Source organism: Carassius carassius, chromosome 2 (assembly GCF_963082965.1).
Source record: "Carassius carassius chromosome 2, fCarCar2.1, whole genome shotgun sequence".
NCBI classification, from domain to species: domain Eukaryota; kingdom Metazoa; phylum Chordata; class Actinopteri; order Cypriniformes; family Cyprinidae; genus Carassius; species Carassius carassius.
Genome location: NC_081756.1, coordinates 33,938,534 through 33,957,370, shown reverse-complemented (window position 1 = coordinate 33,957,370; position 18,837 = coordinate 33,938,534). Strand labels below are relative to the sequence as shown.

At 37.6% G+C, this 18,837-nt stretch overlaps 1 protein-coding gene across 4 annotated transcripts in view; it reads left to right on the top strand.

Annotated features, from left to right (window-relative positions):
- The window catches only part of LOC132109193 (protocadherin-7-like), a 109,158-nt gene extending 96,721 nt beyond the window's left edge, over positions 1-12,437 (top strand). For 2 of the 4 annotated variants that reach the window (XM_059515296.1, XM_059515295.1), the window contains exon 3: positions 8,541-12,437. In XM_059515296.1, the coding sequence (XP_059371279.1) occupies positions 8,541-8,965 (425 nt within the window). In that variant the 3' untranslated portion in view covers positions 8,966-12,437. Of the gene's footprint in view, positions 1-7,387; positions 7,407-8,540 lie in introns of all 4 variants that reach the window. The other 2 variants (XM_059515297.1, XM_059515298.1) reach the window with 2 other exon arrangements.
- The last annotated feature ends 6,400 nt before the right edge of the window (positions 12,438-18,837 follow it).

Here is an 18,837-nt window from a genome sequence, read left to right as displayed (position 1 = left end):
GTAAATGGCAGTGAGATAGTCGGCAAAACTAAATTATGCTAGTTAATCTCTGCTCAATTAATCATAGCTGGAGAGCTCTAATGGTAGAATAATTATTTCCCCAAGTGCTTTTAAGCACCATAAGGGTACACCCATACCTGTTCAACACTAGTTAGAGTTTGCAGGGATTTTGCTGAAAATGTGGTCCATTGTGAGTATTTATATGTGTGTGTGTATGTGTGTGTGTGTGTATGTGTGTGTGTGCATGTGGTTGTGCATTATTATCCTTATTTCTATTTTTATTTTTTATAATAAATAAAGTCACACTGTGAGATATGAAAAATTTTAAATGCAGTTATTTATATATTTATTTATTTAGTTAAATCATTCTGCTCTGTTCTTAATAATAATATTAATAATATTAATAATACTACTACTAATAATAATAATACATTAAATGCTGTAAGAGTGTAGAGCATTAAATTACTATATGGTAGCTCAGGTAATTTGATTATTATAAAATAATAATTTTGTTATATTGACATATGTGAACACAATGTGAGATGAAATTGTGTTTCTACTAACAACTAGAGAAATCAGTTACACTTACCAGACATGTGAGATCACTAAGCCTACTAAGGAAAAAAATCTGAGAAGCGGTGGACGTTTCTGTATTTAATCACATTGCTGTCTTGGAGAAAAAAAAAAAATTAAAAAAAAAAAAAAATATATATATATATATAAACATATATATATATATATATATATATATATATATATATATATATATATATATATATATATATATATATATATATATATATATATATGGAAATAGAGAGATATTAAAGCAATCTCATTTGTGAGTTTCATTTGTGAATGTAATATAATAATTTGGAGGCCACCTGGAGGGTGTGGGCTGAGTCTGATGTAGAGATGTAGAAAGACCAGAGCAAAATAGGAAATTAAATACACACATCACTCCGCCGCAATTCATTGCACCATGTCTGACATGGTTCTTCTCCTATTGTTGTGTTACTGTACACTTTGTTGTCTTGGCTCACTGGTGCAGCACCGCTGAAAACATATGCAGTGTAACGCTGAGGTTACTGAAGCAAACCAGGTCAACAGCGGCCTCAATCCTCCAGAAACTTTACCGGCTCACACATCATATTAGCTCAGCTAAAGCACTCATGAGCTGACTGCTGTGTTACCTTGCCTAATGCTATTAGAAGGCGTTATGCTCTCAGTTTGCCAGCAATTTCCAAGGGAAAGTGCTAAAAAGTTACTTTTGCTAACTTAATTATTTTTGCCCGTCAGTAAGTATGCTGCAACTATAGGACATATGGCCCTAAAAAGTTTCTGGACTTTAAGTCTAGTTCATCACATTAATTATGAAGATGTCCCTATAATTTTTGACATCCAAAAAGTTTTCAAATACTTTTGCCTTGATTTATAAATAGTGTTGGAACTAAACTCTGCAGGACTCCGGCCCCCCAGGAGCGCTGCTCTATACTCTTGAAATAAGGTTTGTTTCCAATATGATGTGATAGAAGAACCACTTAGGGTTCCCCAAAGAACCTTTCAGTAAACAATAATTAAAAGAACCATTTATTTGTTCTTACTGTTAAGAACATTTTGATAATTTAAATAACCCTTTTACACTATAAAGAACCTTTTGTGCATTAAACAGGTTCCACAGTTGTCCAAGGTTCTTCATGGAACTATCAATGCCAACAAAGAACCTTTTATTTTTAAGAGTGTAATTGTTCATATGATTTATTTATTTATTTGGTTACTGTATGTGTATATAAAATTGAGGTTTAATGACAGATGTGATATCTTGAGTTTAGGTGTCCACAATGTGCAAAGAAATAGAGAAAGTAACAGAGAGAGCATTAGAGCTGCAGCCTATTCTACAAGGACAGTCCAGTGTTATTGAATCAAATAGACAGCACTAACTAGAAAAAAAAGAACAGTCTTTCTCATTTTCCTTTTCCCTCAATATTCCAGCCTTTCCAGTGGTGTCTGGTGAAAAGAACTGCTATGTCTTGTGCAGATGCCTCCTAATGAAAATATGAAACTCGTGTAGCATCCGTGGACAAAGACAAGATAGTGTGTTAAAGAGGGGTTTTAATCTCACTAAGAGAAAGCTTGTGATGCTGCTTAGAGGCTGATTTTATTTGCAGGGAAAACAGACAGGAACATTCACGGGGAGACAATATCCCTGTTGTTGCAAAGAAATGGAGAGATTGTGTTTCAGTATGTGTAATTGCCTACTACACAGTATCCAGAAAACAATATGTTAGCAGGATGTCATCATAAAGTAGGTGGACAATACCAGTAGGATGTACTGCATCTGCTGAGATTCTGATGTGGGAAACAAGTGGACACTTTGTTATCCCATAAGGCTACGGGAGTTGAGGAACTGACAGATTTGAAAAGTTGACAAAAAAGTTGGTAAATATAAACTGGCAGTGCTATTAATATTAACCTTTTCAGTGGTGAGTTTTAAATATTCTAGCGGTCCCCCCAGAGTGAGTTTTTTTTAAGATGACCGTTATTTTAGAACGTTCCCCTTACTGTTTCTATGGCGACGAGTCAGGCTTGTCACATGACACACCGCGTCTACAATAACACTGTATGACAGATGTATCGCTTTTATTTCATTTTTCCTTGTTTTTATTTAAAATATTCACAAACTTGCATACCTTGTCATGAACAATCTGATATTCTGATTCATAATTATGTGTAAATGAGTGTTTTGTCATTTAAAAACCTTTCTGAATGATCTTGATCGTGATCTGTAATGTGAAATGGGGTGAGCTAGGTTAAGAATAGAGTGAACTTTATAGTATGTGTAACTGATATTAATAAAAAAAAAATATTTTTGCTTCCATAGACATATGCATGTATTTTTCAAACTCTAAATGCATTGTTTTAATAGTATTTATGTGTATTTAAATGTCTGAAACCTAAAATATGCATTATGTGGTTAATAATACGCATAGTTGTGATAATATGACAAGCGCAATGCGTGTCTGTCTCTGTCTCAGTGCCAGTCAACGCGTGAAACCACAGTTTGAATTTGGAGGTTATGAGACATCACCGAGCATTCTAAATCCCATATGTAGGACCATACCCTCAGGGGCACGGAAATAGGAATCCCATATGTGGGACCGTACCGCTTAAAAAGGTTAAGACCCACGTAAATTATTTATTTATTATTTATTATTATTTATTCAGTTAATAGACTATGGGGTTGGTAAATTGTATATGAGTGTGAGTAAATGATGACAAAACATTTTCCTGTGTCTCTTTAAATATGTTCTTATTGGCACTTATTTTGTCATTTTGTCCATTACTTCTCTCCCATTGTGAACAGCAACATTAAATGACACTGAGACGTCTTGTAATGGTTTGTTGGGTCACATGCAATTGCTTGTGTGAACACGTGGTAGATGATTTTCTGTAAATGCTGTATATCTATTGGATAAACTTGTGGATTCTGCTGAGATTTTAGACTGTGTCCTAAGCTCATCTCTCTCACACAGACACACACAGAGCGACTGGACAGAAGGGTCAGCCATTCTGGCTGGCAGTTATGTTTTGGCAGGGCCTCCCATCCGGAAAACAGAGAGCAAAAGGGGAGCCTGTAGTTCAGCGGGCCTCTAAGGGACGAGGCTTAACTTGCAGAAGATGAAAACACATGCACACGCAGAGTGCTGAAAATATAGAAGGACGACTAATGCTTCCAAGCACAAGCATGTTCATGTGTGCTAGAAAAGCTAGGCATTAAGCTTTATACAGTGGGGCAAAATACACACAAACCCAAACACATAGATTACAAAATCCTCATATCCCTGTCAATTAGCTGAGCCTCTGGCCAACTTACAGCTTTCCAGAACCCTGACACCAGCCTCACAACAGCAGAGCTCCGACTGCGCCAGGGAATCCACTTTTGTCCACACGTAATTAACTCACAGAATAGCTCTGAGAGCCATATCTTCCCTTCCCCCCTCCCGCTGTTACCCTGATCACTCGTTTCCAAACCCTCTGTCAGAGAAGAGTGGATGTTTCTTCAGAGTTATTCAAAAGGACTGGTTGCGGAAAATGGCAGGCATTATACTCCGAACCTCCGTTGGCAGAAAAGCCCACTATACTGAGTGACAGTTAGTGTGCCACAGAGCCATGTGCGTTTCCGGCGACATTCGCTCGGCCCTGGGGTAGAGGCCTGAGTATGGCCCTTTGTTTGCCATCTCCAAATCCTTGCTTTTCAGGCTCAAACTGAGTTGCTTGGTGGCTTGGTGTCAAATTTCAAGGCATGGGGGTTTTAGGGAAAATATGTAAGGAAGAAATACTCTTTTGTGTTTGCAGGCCTATAGATTTATTTTTATTTTATTTATTTTTTGTCTCAAATGAGACAAGTAGCATTCATTCATTCATTCATTCGTTCATTTATTCATTTATTCATTTATTCATTTATTCATTCATGTGAAATGGCACATACAATTTTTGACCATGTTCATTGTTAGCCCTAATGCAATCAAATACATCTCTTTACTTCATGTATCACTGTAACTGACCTTGGGAACAGTTGGGTAAAAGTAATTGCAAATTAAATGGTTAGGAAAAGTAAAGTTAGTTCTGAGGAAAGGTTGACCGTTATTTATTTGCTGATGCCCCTCGGTTTGATTATTTTTATCCAATTCCAAAACATTCAGACATTGTTGTTGCATCCATTCAAATATTTAAGAAAGAGAGGAGAGAGAGAGAGAGAGAGATAAAAGAAAATGGATCAGCAGATTTCTGCCGGACTTATTCATTCCTTTAAGATGATAATTTAAATGAAACAAGGTGGAGGCAAAGCCATTCTAGCAATGATTGAATTCATCTCAGTGCATGTTTGACCTGTGTCTGCCCCCATCTAAATGCTCTGAATTATGGCTGCTTCAGCGTGCGTCTTTGAGTGACATCTTAAATGGTCTCCATCTTACCTCTATAATGAGCTTGAAGAGAGACAGAGATTGTGCAAATCACAATTACATGCTGTTATATTACATTAACTGCTGACTAAAATCAGGCAATGCTCTGTTCCATTTGCAATGAGATTATTGGACAAAACTGTTCTTAGAAGAGAATCTAAAATAGGAGCACAAACTAGGAAAAGCTGAAATCCAGTTAAGACGAGTTTTCTGAGTTTAAAGCTGGAAAAAAAATGGCTTAAGCTGGGAGAGAACAAACTTATAGGGAAGAAATAAGAACATTGAACAGGAAACTATACTTAATATGCCAGCAGTTATAAGTTTCACTTGAATGCTTCAGGACATGCAGAATAGATATCAGACAAAATCATATAATATCCAACAAATTCATCCATCTCTGACATGTAAGACCAAAGTATCTTACATCCTCAGGCTAAATCATAACAATTGTTGGCTTTAAGTGACAATTTTTGTGAAACATATGTGTATAATGTAGTTCTAAAGTTTAGTGCCGGAATAATAAAACAGAAGCGTAGACTCAAGTAACAGGCCTTATGGCAGCGGTGTACGAGGAACGCTAATGAAGTACTGCTCTCACTCATACTGCTTCTTTGTTGTTTTTCACTGGAGGAAACAGTAGCTGAAGATGGCACAATGAGCGATAGATGAAAAGCCAATGTACTGCCTTGAGGGGCCTGAGTGGTCTGACAGCCAGGCATTGGAGTTGTGAAGCTGCCGAGATATGGTAGTAGTCTGAAAGACTGATTGGCATGAAATGTTTATCAACTGAACACTAACAATCAAAATTGACTGGACTTGCAGCTATATGTGGACATAATACCAGGCTGATGGAAGATGCTAGATGTTGAGTCTCTTTAGTTTTATGGACAGTTATACTGGAGAAGAAAATTAACATTCTGTCATCATTCCAAACCGTAATGACCAGCCCCACCAACACTTTTCTTTTGGGGAGCAACACAAGTAGATTTATTTTAATAATATGCTGGCTAGTCTTTTCTAAGTAATAAAAGTGGAGCACTAGATGGCTTTTTTATCCACTGAAATGCTGTCTAGTTCTCCTTGGCATGTCAATGAGAGAAAAAGCAATATCTATCTGTTCTTTTGAGTCAACTCTTTAATGAATCAGCTGATCCATTTCACAGAAGTCTGAATGCCTTAGGTCATACTGTTTATGATACTTCTGTGATGATTTTGCTTTGGTTTTGAAGCTTGAAACCTTCAGTCTCCGTTCAGTAAAATTACATCCCAAAAAATGAACATCACTCATGTTGTTCTAAACATTTATGGCATTTCCAAAATGATTCTTTCACAAGTCTGACTGGACTACTTTTTATATATATATATATTTTTTTTTACTTTTCTCTATTTCAGACACCCCCCACCCACCCCAGTACACACACTATTTCCTTACAGAGACTTAACACAGTGTTTTAAACAGATGAGTGTCTGACACTGATATTTTCTTGACTGTCGTGTATGGGAATAACATGTTACATTTTGTAATGCCTCTTTGAACACATTAACTGTCAAATAAGATTTATCCAGCCATTTTGTAATCCCTGTCAGAAGCATTAACATTGCACTGGCATATCGGCGTCCTGCAGATTGGAGCCTTCACGCTCATCTTTGTTATTAGTGCTATTGAAGTACCGTCGGTTGACTGAGCATTCATTGATGCATGACAGAGCTCTGTGGGGCAATTGTACATCCACACCTTTCCCTAGACACAGGGCAGTAATCCAGCCTTACGGTCTCATAAATGCGGCACTGAACTCTTTCTGTGGTCTGGTGTCTCGGTCAGACCCAAATAACCCTTACTTGCCCACAATGCAACCACACTGTAGTCTGGCCTTGAGGTCAGGAGGACATGTTTGGGGGTTCGCTTGAGGTCAGCGAATTGCGGTAATTGGACAAGGATGCTAAATTGGTTTGTTGCAACTAGGATCTTGAACAGTCTTGAGAGACAGTGGGTTTAAATGTTAGCTTCTTGTGATGTGTGACTTAAAAATGCAACTCATAGCACTCTTTCTTTTTGCATTATTGATTTCCTGGAATTTAAGCACTTAACAACAACAACAACAATAATAATAATAATAATAATAATAATAATAATAATAATAAAATAATAATAATAATAAAAAAAGTTGTGGAGCAACATGTTGCTCTTGTATAGATGTGTTTATTTATTTTCTCACTCTCATTTTTTTTCTCTCAATCTGTCACCATAGATGACATTTTTCAAAAACAAAAACAAAAAAAAAAATATATATATATGTAATTCTCAGATAACTGCAACACTTTATGCTTTTTTGTCTGATACCATTTTCTAAATTGATTACTCTTACATAGCATTACATTGTGAAGGAACCGAACAGTGATTCTACCCTATTCTTTCTTTGCAGGAGAAAAAGAACATTAAAAGTAAGCCATTGTTAACCCAAATTTTTGCTCTTCAACGAAGGCAGCATGTTTTTATTTTTATTTTATGTTATTTTTTTGCATTTAACCTCTTTTGCTTGTGCCATGCCTCACATTTGGTCATTAACCGGCCCTCTCTAACACTGCAGCTTTGTGCTTTGGCATCAAAGATTAGGGACTTCAGCATTTAGTGTTTGTGTGCATTTCAGCTTAGTGAACTTCATATTCAACCTTGTTTGTGCATAGACAGATGGTTATCTGTTTGCTCGTTGAGTGTTTAACAGAATTATATTTGTTCAGAAGACATTCTGAATAGAAGCGATATGAGATGTTAAGGATACTTGTGGTTTTGTGGCTTTGAATCTAAAATGATCTCTTCTCCCACCCTGGGAAAATAAGCAATCATTCAGATGCGTAACAGTTAGAGCCTTTAGAAAATGCTTGTATAATCCTTTTAACTTGCATACATGTGTTAAAGATGTAACCCAATAGCATGTCACTTAACAGCAAATCCTTCAATATGTCATTCCATAAGTACACTGTAGGTTTCCTTCAGGCCAAAGAGGGGATTAGACAAGAAAATGACACACTGTCTTCATTTCTGTACAACTTTGCTAAAATGTGAAAGCTTTTGTAGAGTTAAATTGTTAGTAGAAACATAAAAACACAACGCAATTGCATAGAAACAGACCAGCTACACACATAGCAATTAGAGATGAATTCAGGCCATTAGTTAAGGAGTCAGAGGTCATGGAACACTAGAATTGCCCCACGTTTTCAAAGCATGGTCTTCTTTTTAGATCTCACATTATTTATTATTTTGTATAATTTATGTTTTAGCTTTGAGTGTTGTTGTTTGTGAATGTATGTTTCAATTTTGTGTAATGTGATATGTGTTGACCATGAAGTTACAGTGAAAAAAAAGAAAAGAAAAAAAGAAATTCTGAACATTCAGAAACATTTGTCAAACACTTACAGTTCTAAAGCCCATTTCATGAGACACATACCACAATATTTTATTTATTTATTTATTTAGTCAATATTACAATTGTTTTCTTCTGTTTCTCCAGTTGTTTAAAGTAAAACAATGTCATTAACATTACACTTTTTCTGTTTCCTTCTCCCTGTTTCCCCCAGACTCTCGGCCCCTGCCTGACGTAGCTATGACGGGTAAATGCACGCGGGAGTGTGACGAATATGGCCACTCGGATGCCTGCTGGATGCCTGTGCGCACCTCGCCTGAACGTAGGCCCAAGGCCACCCCTCCCAAACTCTCCACCTTCATGACCTCCCCTGGGGGCAGCGTTGCTGAACAGCCCGGCAGCCAGGAGATGCTAGCTGTTGCCAACGGGGACCACTCGCACCTGCTGGGCGACCGTAACCGTAATCTCCTTAACAAGAAGATGGCTTCCTCCTCCTCATCCTACGACGCATTTAGTTCAGCTGGATTTCCTGTCAGCGAGGAAACGTCTCGCCCCATTGAGGAGATTCCGCTAGCACCCACAGGTGAATACAAGCCGAAACAATGCGGAACTCTCACCAGGCGGGAAGTTTACTTGTAAACGACACACATCGACTGCGAGGGATGATGACAGTGATTCCGCATTGTCAGAGATGCTGTAAGCAAACCAAACCCTAAAACAAAAGCAACATGGATTTTCCTCCAACTGCTCGCGCTATTAGTGCAGCACTACTTTCGAACTTAAATAGCCGTCTGACTAAAAACCGTGGAATTACATGTTGTATATGTGCGTGAGAAGGATGAGACGGGGGAGGGGGAAGTGGCCGAGGTGGAGAGAAGGGAATGTAGGTGGATCAGTACTACTTTGCTGCTAGCGTAATGGGCCCCGTAGACTTCCCCAAAGTGCTGCCTGGTTTCTGTAGACCTCTTTCTTAACATGCATGCATCATCTAGCCCCTTAAGAGTGTGTGCCCTTTGAGATGGACCTGGACTATACCTTTTTGTCTTTGTTTTTATAACTGATTGTGAACCGATGTGACTGGTTCTGTCTTTTAATCCGTTTTTATTTTGGGGGAAGGGTGGGAGTGTTTTTACATGGATGTATTATGTCCATATGCAATCAGTCAAAGCACTGAACTGTCCAGACAACCAATCACATTATCGAAGAAAAAAACAAAAAAGACAGGCTGATGATGGACAAAAATTATCACACGACGATCAATGATGGCATAACTACTTGATGTCGGAGTGCTTCGTACACCGTCATTGACTTTAGCCTTAGTTTTAAAAGGGTTTGTAGATACTCAAATGGTCGAAGTCAATGCCGTATGCGCTGTAAACGACGAACTTACAGCGTGAAAAGCAAGTTTACCTGTGTGCCTAACAACTTTATGTAGAAGTGAAGGAACACAAGCATACAAAGATCCACCAATGCACGGTTTTGTCATATGGGTGAAGTATTGTACACACACACAATCTGTAAACATACTCTTGACACACGCATTGAAATCACAAGCAACCCGTTTTCATCCTGCTCCCTTACACCTCTTGAAGCAGAGGGAGGTTATGTACATCTCACAGCTTGTCAGTTATTTGCCTGAATGCCATGGCTTTGTGTAATTGTGGTTGATCTCTCTATATATGTGTGAATCTATGCTGAAGTTTTTGTGATCTCAAGTTGGCCTTCCGGCACACACACTTGCAAACACACACACAATTGATCCACACATTGTACATACACATTATAATTATCCCATAAATCCACAGGAACATGATTTGGATATGCTGCTGGGGTGAATTAGTTTAATAATATTGCCCTGCTGAAGAGCTTGGGCTGGCCCTGTGTAACATTCCTAGTATGAATGTTAAATAGAGCAATAAACTCATTCAACAGATACACTATCAATCTCACACACTTCAGAAGAGTAATCAAGGATGAGAACTTGTGTCCCTCATGTAGTACAATCACATTCAAAGTTCATCTACTACAGGCACGATAGGAGCGATTGCAATGCGGCAGATGATGCAGCTGTATAACCAAAGTATCGGGAACAACATGACATGATGTTTCAAAGAACTGGGACAGGAAAGCTTCTTTTTAGGTCACATGTTGCTTCAATTACCTTCACATATGTTTCATTGCAATGTGGGGATACCAAGTGCAGAATTATACATGCATCATGGGCCTATCCAAAACCATTTGCAAGAGGACAAGTATACTTAACAGGCTACGTGCTTTTACAAAAAGGTGGTAAATTATTCAGATGCAATTGTTTTTTTTTTTTTGTTTTTTTTTTGTGTTAATGACTCCTTAAGTTTGAACAGACTGCTTTTTTGCAGCGTCCAGATCTGTAGTCTGTACTACTCGTGTTTAAAAGAAGTGCTCTGATGCTTACAATCTGTATACATAGAAATGTACATTTTTATTGCACGTTTAAAGGGAATCTACACTTACTATGAAGAAGAAAAAAAAAAAGTGTACAAATATCATAACTTGTGAACATGGAAGTCCACTGCTTGCGTTTGTTACAAACAGACACTAGACATTGTAATATGACTATGAATATTGATTTGACGAGGATGAAAAAGAATCATACACATTTGTTATTCAGTATTTAGCATCATATCACCCATTGCTTATTTATCTGATTTATTTACAATTTTATTTTATGGCAGATGTACTTTTATCCATTGGTTCTGTAATGTTTATATTCTTGTCACATAAAAATACCTTTCATTATTAAGCAGATTCATTATGTAGTTGTGAAACATGAGTCCAGAAGAATTCAAATGGACTCTCAACATAACTCTCTTTTGTATTTGGTATTCAAATATACGCTCATAATGATGCCCTCTTCAGATCTCATCAGTCATATCTTTCCCTTTCCTTTCCAGTGCCACTTTGTTTATGTAGTGCTTCTGTAAAAAAACAAAACAAAAAAAAAAACATAACTAGAATGAATGCAAAATATGCAACTGTGCCTTTTTATACCTTTATTGGTATGACTTGTTGGTTTTAACCAGTATGAAACCAATTGTACTGAGATGCTTTCTAAAAGTGGGGGAAGAGTACTTTATGCTGAAACTACAGTCCTGGCAATTTTACTATGATAGACTTTAAAATAACAAAAGCTTTTATCTTGTGACTTCTTTAAGTAAGATCAGTCAAACTTTGTTAAGTATGTTGATGAGTACCAACTGTACAGGTCATAGGTGATACCCTGGTATATCCATCCATTTCAAAGTTATCATGATCACACGTCCAAACTGTGTTTTCTTTTTCTTTTCTTTTTTTACAGCAAAGATAACTTTAGTCATGAAAGTGAAAGTTCAAAAAGGATCATCAACAACACAATGCTGCAATGGCCTTTACAGAAAAACAGAGGAAATGCAAAGTGTGTCCTTAAGCGATGAAGCAAACATGCTTTGAGACATTCTGCAATTTTCATGATATTAAAAGGTAGATGAAACACGAAGCTCCAAAGGTTTGTGAATGGGACACACACCTCAGAGGACTATCGAGTATATATATATATATATAGCTGATTACATGCACCAGGCAGTTACTACATTTAAAAAATAAACTGAGGAGATCAACACCTATGTCTACTGTACATGCCTGGAAAAAGTCTGCACCTTAATTCCTAAAAGACATCTGACTTTCTTGTCAACGTGCTGAAATCGCTTTTGTTTAATTGTCGTTTGCACTCTGAGGTGTGTGTTCCTTAAGCTTTCAACTTAGAAAAAGAAAAAAACTTAAGTTGTAAAACTTAGGTCATAAGACACATCACAGATAAAAAAATAAAAAAATAAAAACAAATTTGTCATTTTAATCATACTCTATTTGTCCTTTGACTTGGATGTTGATGTAGAATTGAGAATTGATTTTAATAATTGTTTTATTATGAGTCACTATGCACGCAGCTGAACATGGCAATTGTACTGAGCGCAAGCCCACCTCTATTTATGATCTATTTTACATAATTTTTGCTTTTGTACAGGTATTTCTGTAAATAAATTGCTTGTAATTTTTGTCTCTGCAGAAATTAAAATATACAATGATACAACAGTGACAGGATGTGTTTTTATTTATTTTATTTTATTTTATTTTGTTTGGGTGGGGGGTATACACAAAGGATATTACGTAATCAATAGATTGTCAAATAATAGAGTGAATAGTTAATGTATGAATACAAGCAAACAGTCAAATTAATAAGTAAAAACATATAAACACTTTATTTTATTAGATTTTTTTGTTTTTTTTTCATCTGCTGATTAACAAATGTAAGCCAGTAATACATTTCACATGAATCACAAGTCATAGAGCACACTTATATAGCCAACACAGGCTGGCAAGCAACGTCAATAAATGAAGCCTTTTACTTTGTTGAGTTGTGATGTCAGACACAGGCCTTTTTGCCATCTGTTGACAGCATACAGTAAAGTTTATAAATGATTAGAGAGTGGACAGCATTTTCCATTTTACCAATGCTGATAAAATCTTATATTGAGGTTTCAATCATCAATCAGACATACTCACTGTCTCGGTTCATGGGTCTGTGCGTTCATCTTGCGTCTCTGCGGTCTATGAAAGCCAGCTGCAACTCATTTGCGCTGCCTTTATGTTTGGCTGGCAATCCTGGTCGTGTTGTTGGTTCATTCATTATTGTCCTGTCTCTCCTGTCTATTTGTTGTTCCTGTTCTCGTCCAGTTGGTATTTTTCTCGGTTATTCCTCTCCCACCTTGGATTCCTGCGCTAGGTTAGAGTTACTGTGGCTTGAGCGGACTGGGCGTTGTTCCTCTGGAGTTTATGCCATCGTCTTCCAACTTTTCTCATTGCCTGCTATATATATATATACTTTTAATGAATTCCGAAACAGAATTAACACTAATAATCATGGTTTCTGACTCATCCAAAAGATCCAGTAATAATTGTGTGATATAACATTATAAATCAGTACCAAACTTTTTTTTTCATCCAGATATTTATGTAATCTCACTATAATGTAATGCACCAAAAATAGAATGTATCTCTGTGCTGTGATCTTTCAAATCAAATCTGTTCAAATCAAATTCAAGAATGTGTACAGACATTCTGCTTTAAGACAACTGCTTTGTTTAGATTATTATGTACTTGCCTGGTCTACAGTGAAAAATATCTGGCAAAATATAGTTTTTATTTATTTTTTCATTTTATTTTTTTAAGTTATTTATTTATTTATTTATTTATTTTGGAGAAGTAGGCCAAATGTGGAACTAATTCCTGTATACTGTATATATGAGTATGACATTGAAACTGAAATGAAAGGTTAAATTAGCAGTGCAATACTACGCAGCATAATGGGAGAGGTGTTAAAAAAGGACAACTTCTTGGTGCACATCTCACTGGCAAATCTGTGACCAGGACAGCGAGTCTTTGTGGTGTATTGAGAGCTATGGTATCCAGGATAATGTGGGCATACCACCAGAAAGGACACACCACATCCAACAAGAGTAACTGTCGATGCAAGAGGAAACTGTTGCAAGGGATGCAAGAGATGTCTAGGTACTAACCCAAATTGTATGCGAAAAATATAAAACCCCAACTCACTGTAGAATTAAATGCACACATTGACTTTCCTGTTCCAACTAAAATGATTCTTCGGGTGCTTCACAAGGACAATATTCATGGTCAAGCTGCTATAGCCAAGCATTTTGTTACTGATACCAAGGCCAAATGGTGCACAGCATGGGCTATGGAAAATGAAAAACATGTATTGTTCTCTGATAAGTCCACCTACACTGTCTTTGCATTGCAGCCATGTTACGTTGTGGAGAAGCCCCAAAGAGGCTTACTACCTGGAATGTTGTGTGCCCGAGTGAATCACAGGGGCATATCAGTGGTGGTTTGGGCTGCAATACCATGGCATTGCCCACTGTGCTTGATGGATTCGTCACTGCCAAGGACTACCAAGCCATTATGGAGGACTATGTGTACCTAATGGTTCAAACCCTGAAGGTGGAGCCATGTATCAGGAGGATAATGCACCAATACACACATCTTGACTGGTGAAAGAATGGAAGTTGAAGATCTCCCTGGCTTGCACAATTGCCAGATTTGAACATAAATTGAGCCATTTTTAGGTATTTTGAATGAGCAAATCAGGAAATGTTTTCCTCCACCAGTATCATATAGTGCCTTGGCCACAGTTCTGCAAGAGGAATGGCTCATAATCCCTCTAGCCACTGAGCAATTCTTGTATCTGTCATTACCAAGATGAATTCATGCTGTATCGGCAGTAAGAAGGAGGTCCTACACCATACTCATAAATATTGTGGTCTAAAACCAGGTGTTTCAGCAATGAATGCTATGAATGTTCATTGGACTGCAAGAAATGGTCTCTAGGTTACGCATGTAACCATAGTTCCTTGAGGGAATGAGACGCTGCGTCGAAAATGCTACAGGGAACACGTTTAGCGTGAGCGACTCTGAATATCATGTGTAATCTGTTTTATGAAAGAGCGTGACATCACAGGTGGGGTGACGTAAGCGACCAGGAAGCTATAAAAGCACATGGCACGTAGCTGGAATCAGCTTTGAGTACCAGCACGCGCCGGCAGGGGTGCCGGGGGTATGGCATCGAGACGCAGCCAACTGGGCAGTTAGCTGCGCATTCTTCCAGACCTCGAGAACGAACTCTAGATCTTGGGAACACGGTTGGAGATAGGAAGAGCCATCTTCAGCCCGTCCCGAGATATGCGAGAAGCACAGTCAGCCCCCTTATTTTTCCAGAGAAATGACTGCGCGAGCTGCGCTCCTCATTAATGCTGCTCGTTATAAAGATAGGCATAATATGCTTGTGAAACTGATGCTTGTGCAGCTGAGAGCTCATCGACGCCCTCCGTTTCAATCTCCTCGGAGAAAAAAAGGCGGTGCGTCACAGCTTCCGAACCCAGAGATCGGGCAGATCTGGTGGGTGAGGAAGGAGACAGGGAAGCACCCATCTCCATAACCTCCAGCAGATCTATCTGCGAACCCAGCGAATGCATGTGCCGCTCTGCCTCAGCGAAAGCTGGACCGACACCGCGAGGAACGCTGGCGAAGACTCCCTCTCGAGAAGAGCCCTCCGGGATCGAAGCGTCCACACTGGCTCGTACCAGTGCAGGCAGTTGGCTCCGTCAAGAGTCGAAACAGCATGCTTCGATCCTAGGCAGACCGAGCACAGACTGTATGTATTCCCACTTGTGGTGTAGTGAGGGCAGGGAGGAGCACACAGTCTGAAACACGATTTGGATTCGCCTTTTAGATGTTTCGTCTTAGCTTTGCTCTTTGACTATTGCTTACTCTTTAAGGAGCTAATAGTGACAAACAACAATAAATAAGTCATAAGTGCACACAGAGAGTGCTTGCTGAAAGACGCAAAGCTGATGCCAGCTGCGCGGCATGTGCTTTTATAGCTTCCTGGTCGCTTACGTCATCCCGCCTGTGACTTCTCGCTATTCGATATAGCGCTAAACGCGTTCCCCGTAGAGTTTTCGACACAGTTCGAGTTCCTGAAGAGGAACCCTCATTCAATCCCTAAAGAAGAAAAAAAAGAAAAAGAATTGAATAGAATAGAATAGAATAGACTGAGGCATTTTATTCAGAAAATATATTATTCAACAGCAAAAAAAAACTAAAAAAAGGCTTATAAGTAGAACTTCAGTCATGTACACTATGAACAGCTTTTAATAACATAAATTATTTCTGTCTCTGTGATTAGTTACACAAGGACATGGGTACCATGGGCTTTTTTAAACCTCATTATTTACCCTATGCCCTAGAGAGTTTGGTGACTTCTACTTTTGCAGAAGGGTGCCTAAACTCCCCAAAGTTCACCGCTGTTCCCTGCTCAGCCTCAGCCTAATATCCCTCAGCCAGTGTGATGGATGGAACACTCACAGAGAACTGACTCTGGACTCTGGATCAGAGGCTCTCAGCTACAGCAGAAATCTTACATGACACTCGAGGTATGAGAGCATGACTATTACCCCCCCCCCCCCCCCCCCCCAAAAAAAAAAAAACTTCTATTGGCTCAATAATATAAACTTGTCCCTAACCTTTTTGACCATGTATGCCATGATTTATATAATGCTCAAAGTACAGACTTCCTGGGTGTAAAAACAACTAATAGTTGCACAAATGTGAAAACTTGCACAAGCAGTCCTGCATTTGAGTCTATATATAATTTCTATACAAAGCATTATGTATTTATTTTTATAAAACATGGGGCATGGAATGACACCTCACTTCTGAATAAGAGCAAACTATGTAACTATGTCCGTCCCGCCATCCCAATAAAATATAATGTATCTTCATCTAGATCAGATGTGAGTGTGTGCTAAAGGGGAGAAATGGAAAGAAATGGAGATCCAGATCCAACGAGAGAGAGTCGATACTCAGCAAGGTTAATTAATAATGTCATTGATCAGCACAGTCACTGCTGTTCTGCTCGAGATGGTGTTTTTAAATGAATTTCCCTGTCATATTTAACCCTGCCTTTGTCAGCCACTGATGGAGAATTATATGAATCACTGAGGCAATGCCAAAGCATATGGGCACAGCCCATACCCTGTCAATGCAGAGTTATGTTTTTTTGGATGTATGAATTTGTAATATTGTCCTCTACATAACAGGAAATTCAATCAAAGACTGTTAGCACTTTGTACAATTGATTTTTGTTGTTTGTTTGGCCTATCCCCCCCCCCCTTTAAATAATTAAATCATCATTTCAAGTGCCATGGAAGTGAAGAACTAAATGATTAGTTGAGAAAAACTAATCATTTATACTACTGTCTTTTAAAGACAGTACCTTTATAGCTCAATAGAATTAACTGAAAATTACAATTTTGCAACATCAACACTGTTATTGAACTGAATTTGATCAACATTAAACTGACTCAAGTCAAATAATGACACTAATGTCTTCAGAAGAGCTGCTTAATGTCAGATTTTTTTTTTTTCATAACTGATTAACTTTACACATTTATTGAACTGAACTGAACCAACACTAAACTGACTGGAGGTGAATAATGACACTACTGTCTTGTTGAGGCTGCTTTACAGCAGAATTTAGATTTGCCTTATATATGAAGTTTGCATAGATTCTGTTACTTTCCTGTTTACAAGTGTGAAGCAGTGTTATAGTCGAGACCAGCTCATTCAAATCCGAGTCTAGATCGAGTCCAGACAGGGTTGAGTCCGAGTCAAGTCAGAGTTCAGAAAGGGTTGAGACCGAGTCAACACCTAGACCAGAGAGAGTTGAGTCCGAGTCAAGACGGAGACCAGAGAGATTGGGTCTGAGACAAGACCTAAAGAAATCTTCAAGAGTATGTAAAATGTTTGGTGGAAACAATAAAATTGGTACCATACTCAAACAGTATATCAAATATAACATGGCATGTACACTATTTTATTTACTTAATTAAAGTGATGTAACATACAGTCCGGAGTGACAATGCATAAACAGAGTTTGTGCTCTGCATTTAACCCATCCACAGTGCAAAAACACAGCAGTGGACACATACTGTACACACCGTGAACACACACCTGGAGCAGTGGGCAGCTATTTATGCTGTGGCCTTAGTCATGGTCAAACTCTCGAACCACTAGGCCACAACTTCCCCAACCATATATATATATATATATATATAGGTTTAAAAAAGTGTAAAGGGTTAAATCAGTTAAGGGTAAAAAGGCCACATAATGAGTCTTACTGCACACAGTAAGTCCTGCTGCCTCTGCACTAACGTTACGCTAACATCTCATGTCACAAAAACGTGTCAATCATAGGGCCCTATGAAATCTTTTTTATTTTTTCCCAAATTCCATTTTATTTTTTTCCAAATTCCATTTTTTTCATTTAAATTTTTCTGTATTACAATTTTTTCTGTTAAAATTTTTCTCAACTCCTTTTATAATGGTAACATTTAACTGTATTAATCAAAAAAGCATGTCTAATTAATTAAAATCATAACACATACATTTTCTCAACAATTTATTAAAAGTTTTACAAAAATTACATGTTTTGGGCCCTATGAAATGTTTTATTTCTTCTTCAACATATGTTTTATTGTATTCTGTGTTTTAGCATGTCTGATTATTTAAAGTGCATAAAACAACTTAATTTATTCATTTTTTTTTCTTAAAATAGCCTTATGATTTTTTTTCACTTAGGAATTATGTTGTGTTTATACATTTTTCTGGTTATCAAATGAAGACATAAAGCATTCATTGAATTATTCTTTAAATTATTGAAAATTAAGCAAACTTTATTTTTTGGTAAACAGGGGATTTACTATTAAAAATAAAAAAATGGAAGAAATGAGAAAGAGTTGCGTTGAGTGTTTGTATATTTATATGAATTAATTAATTGATTAATTGATTAATTAATTAATTAATGATGCATGTGTATAGCACTTTATTGTGTATTTTTGTATACAATTATATACACA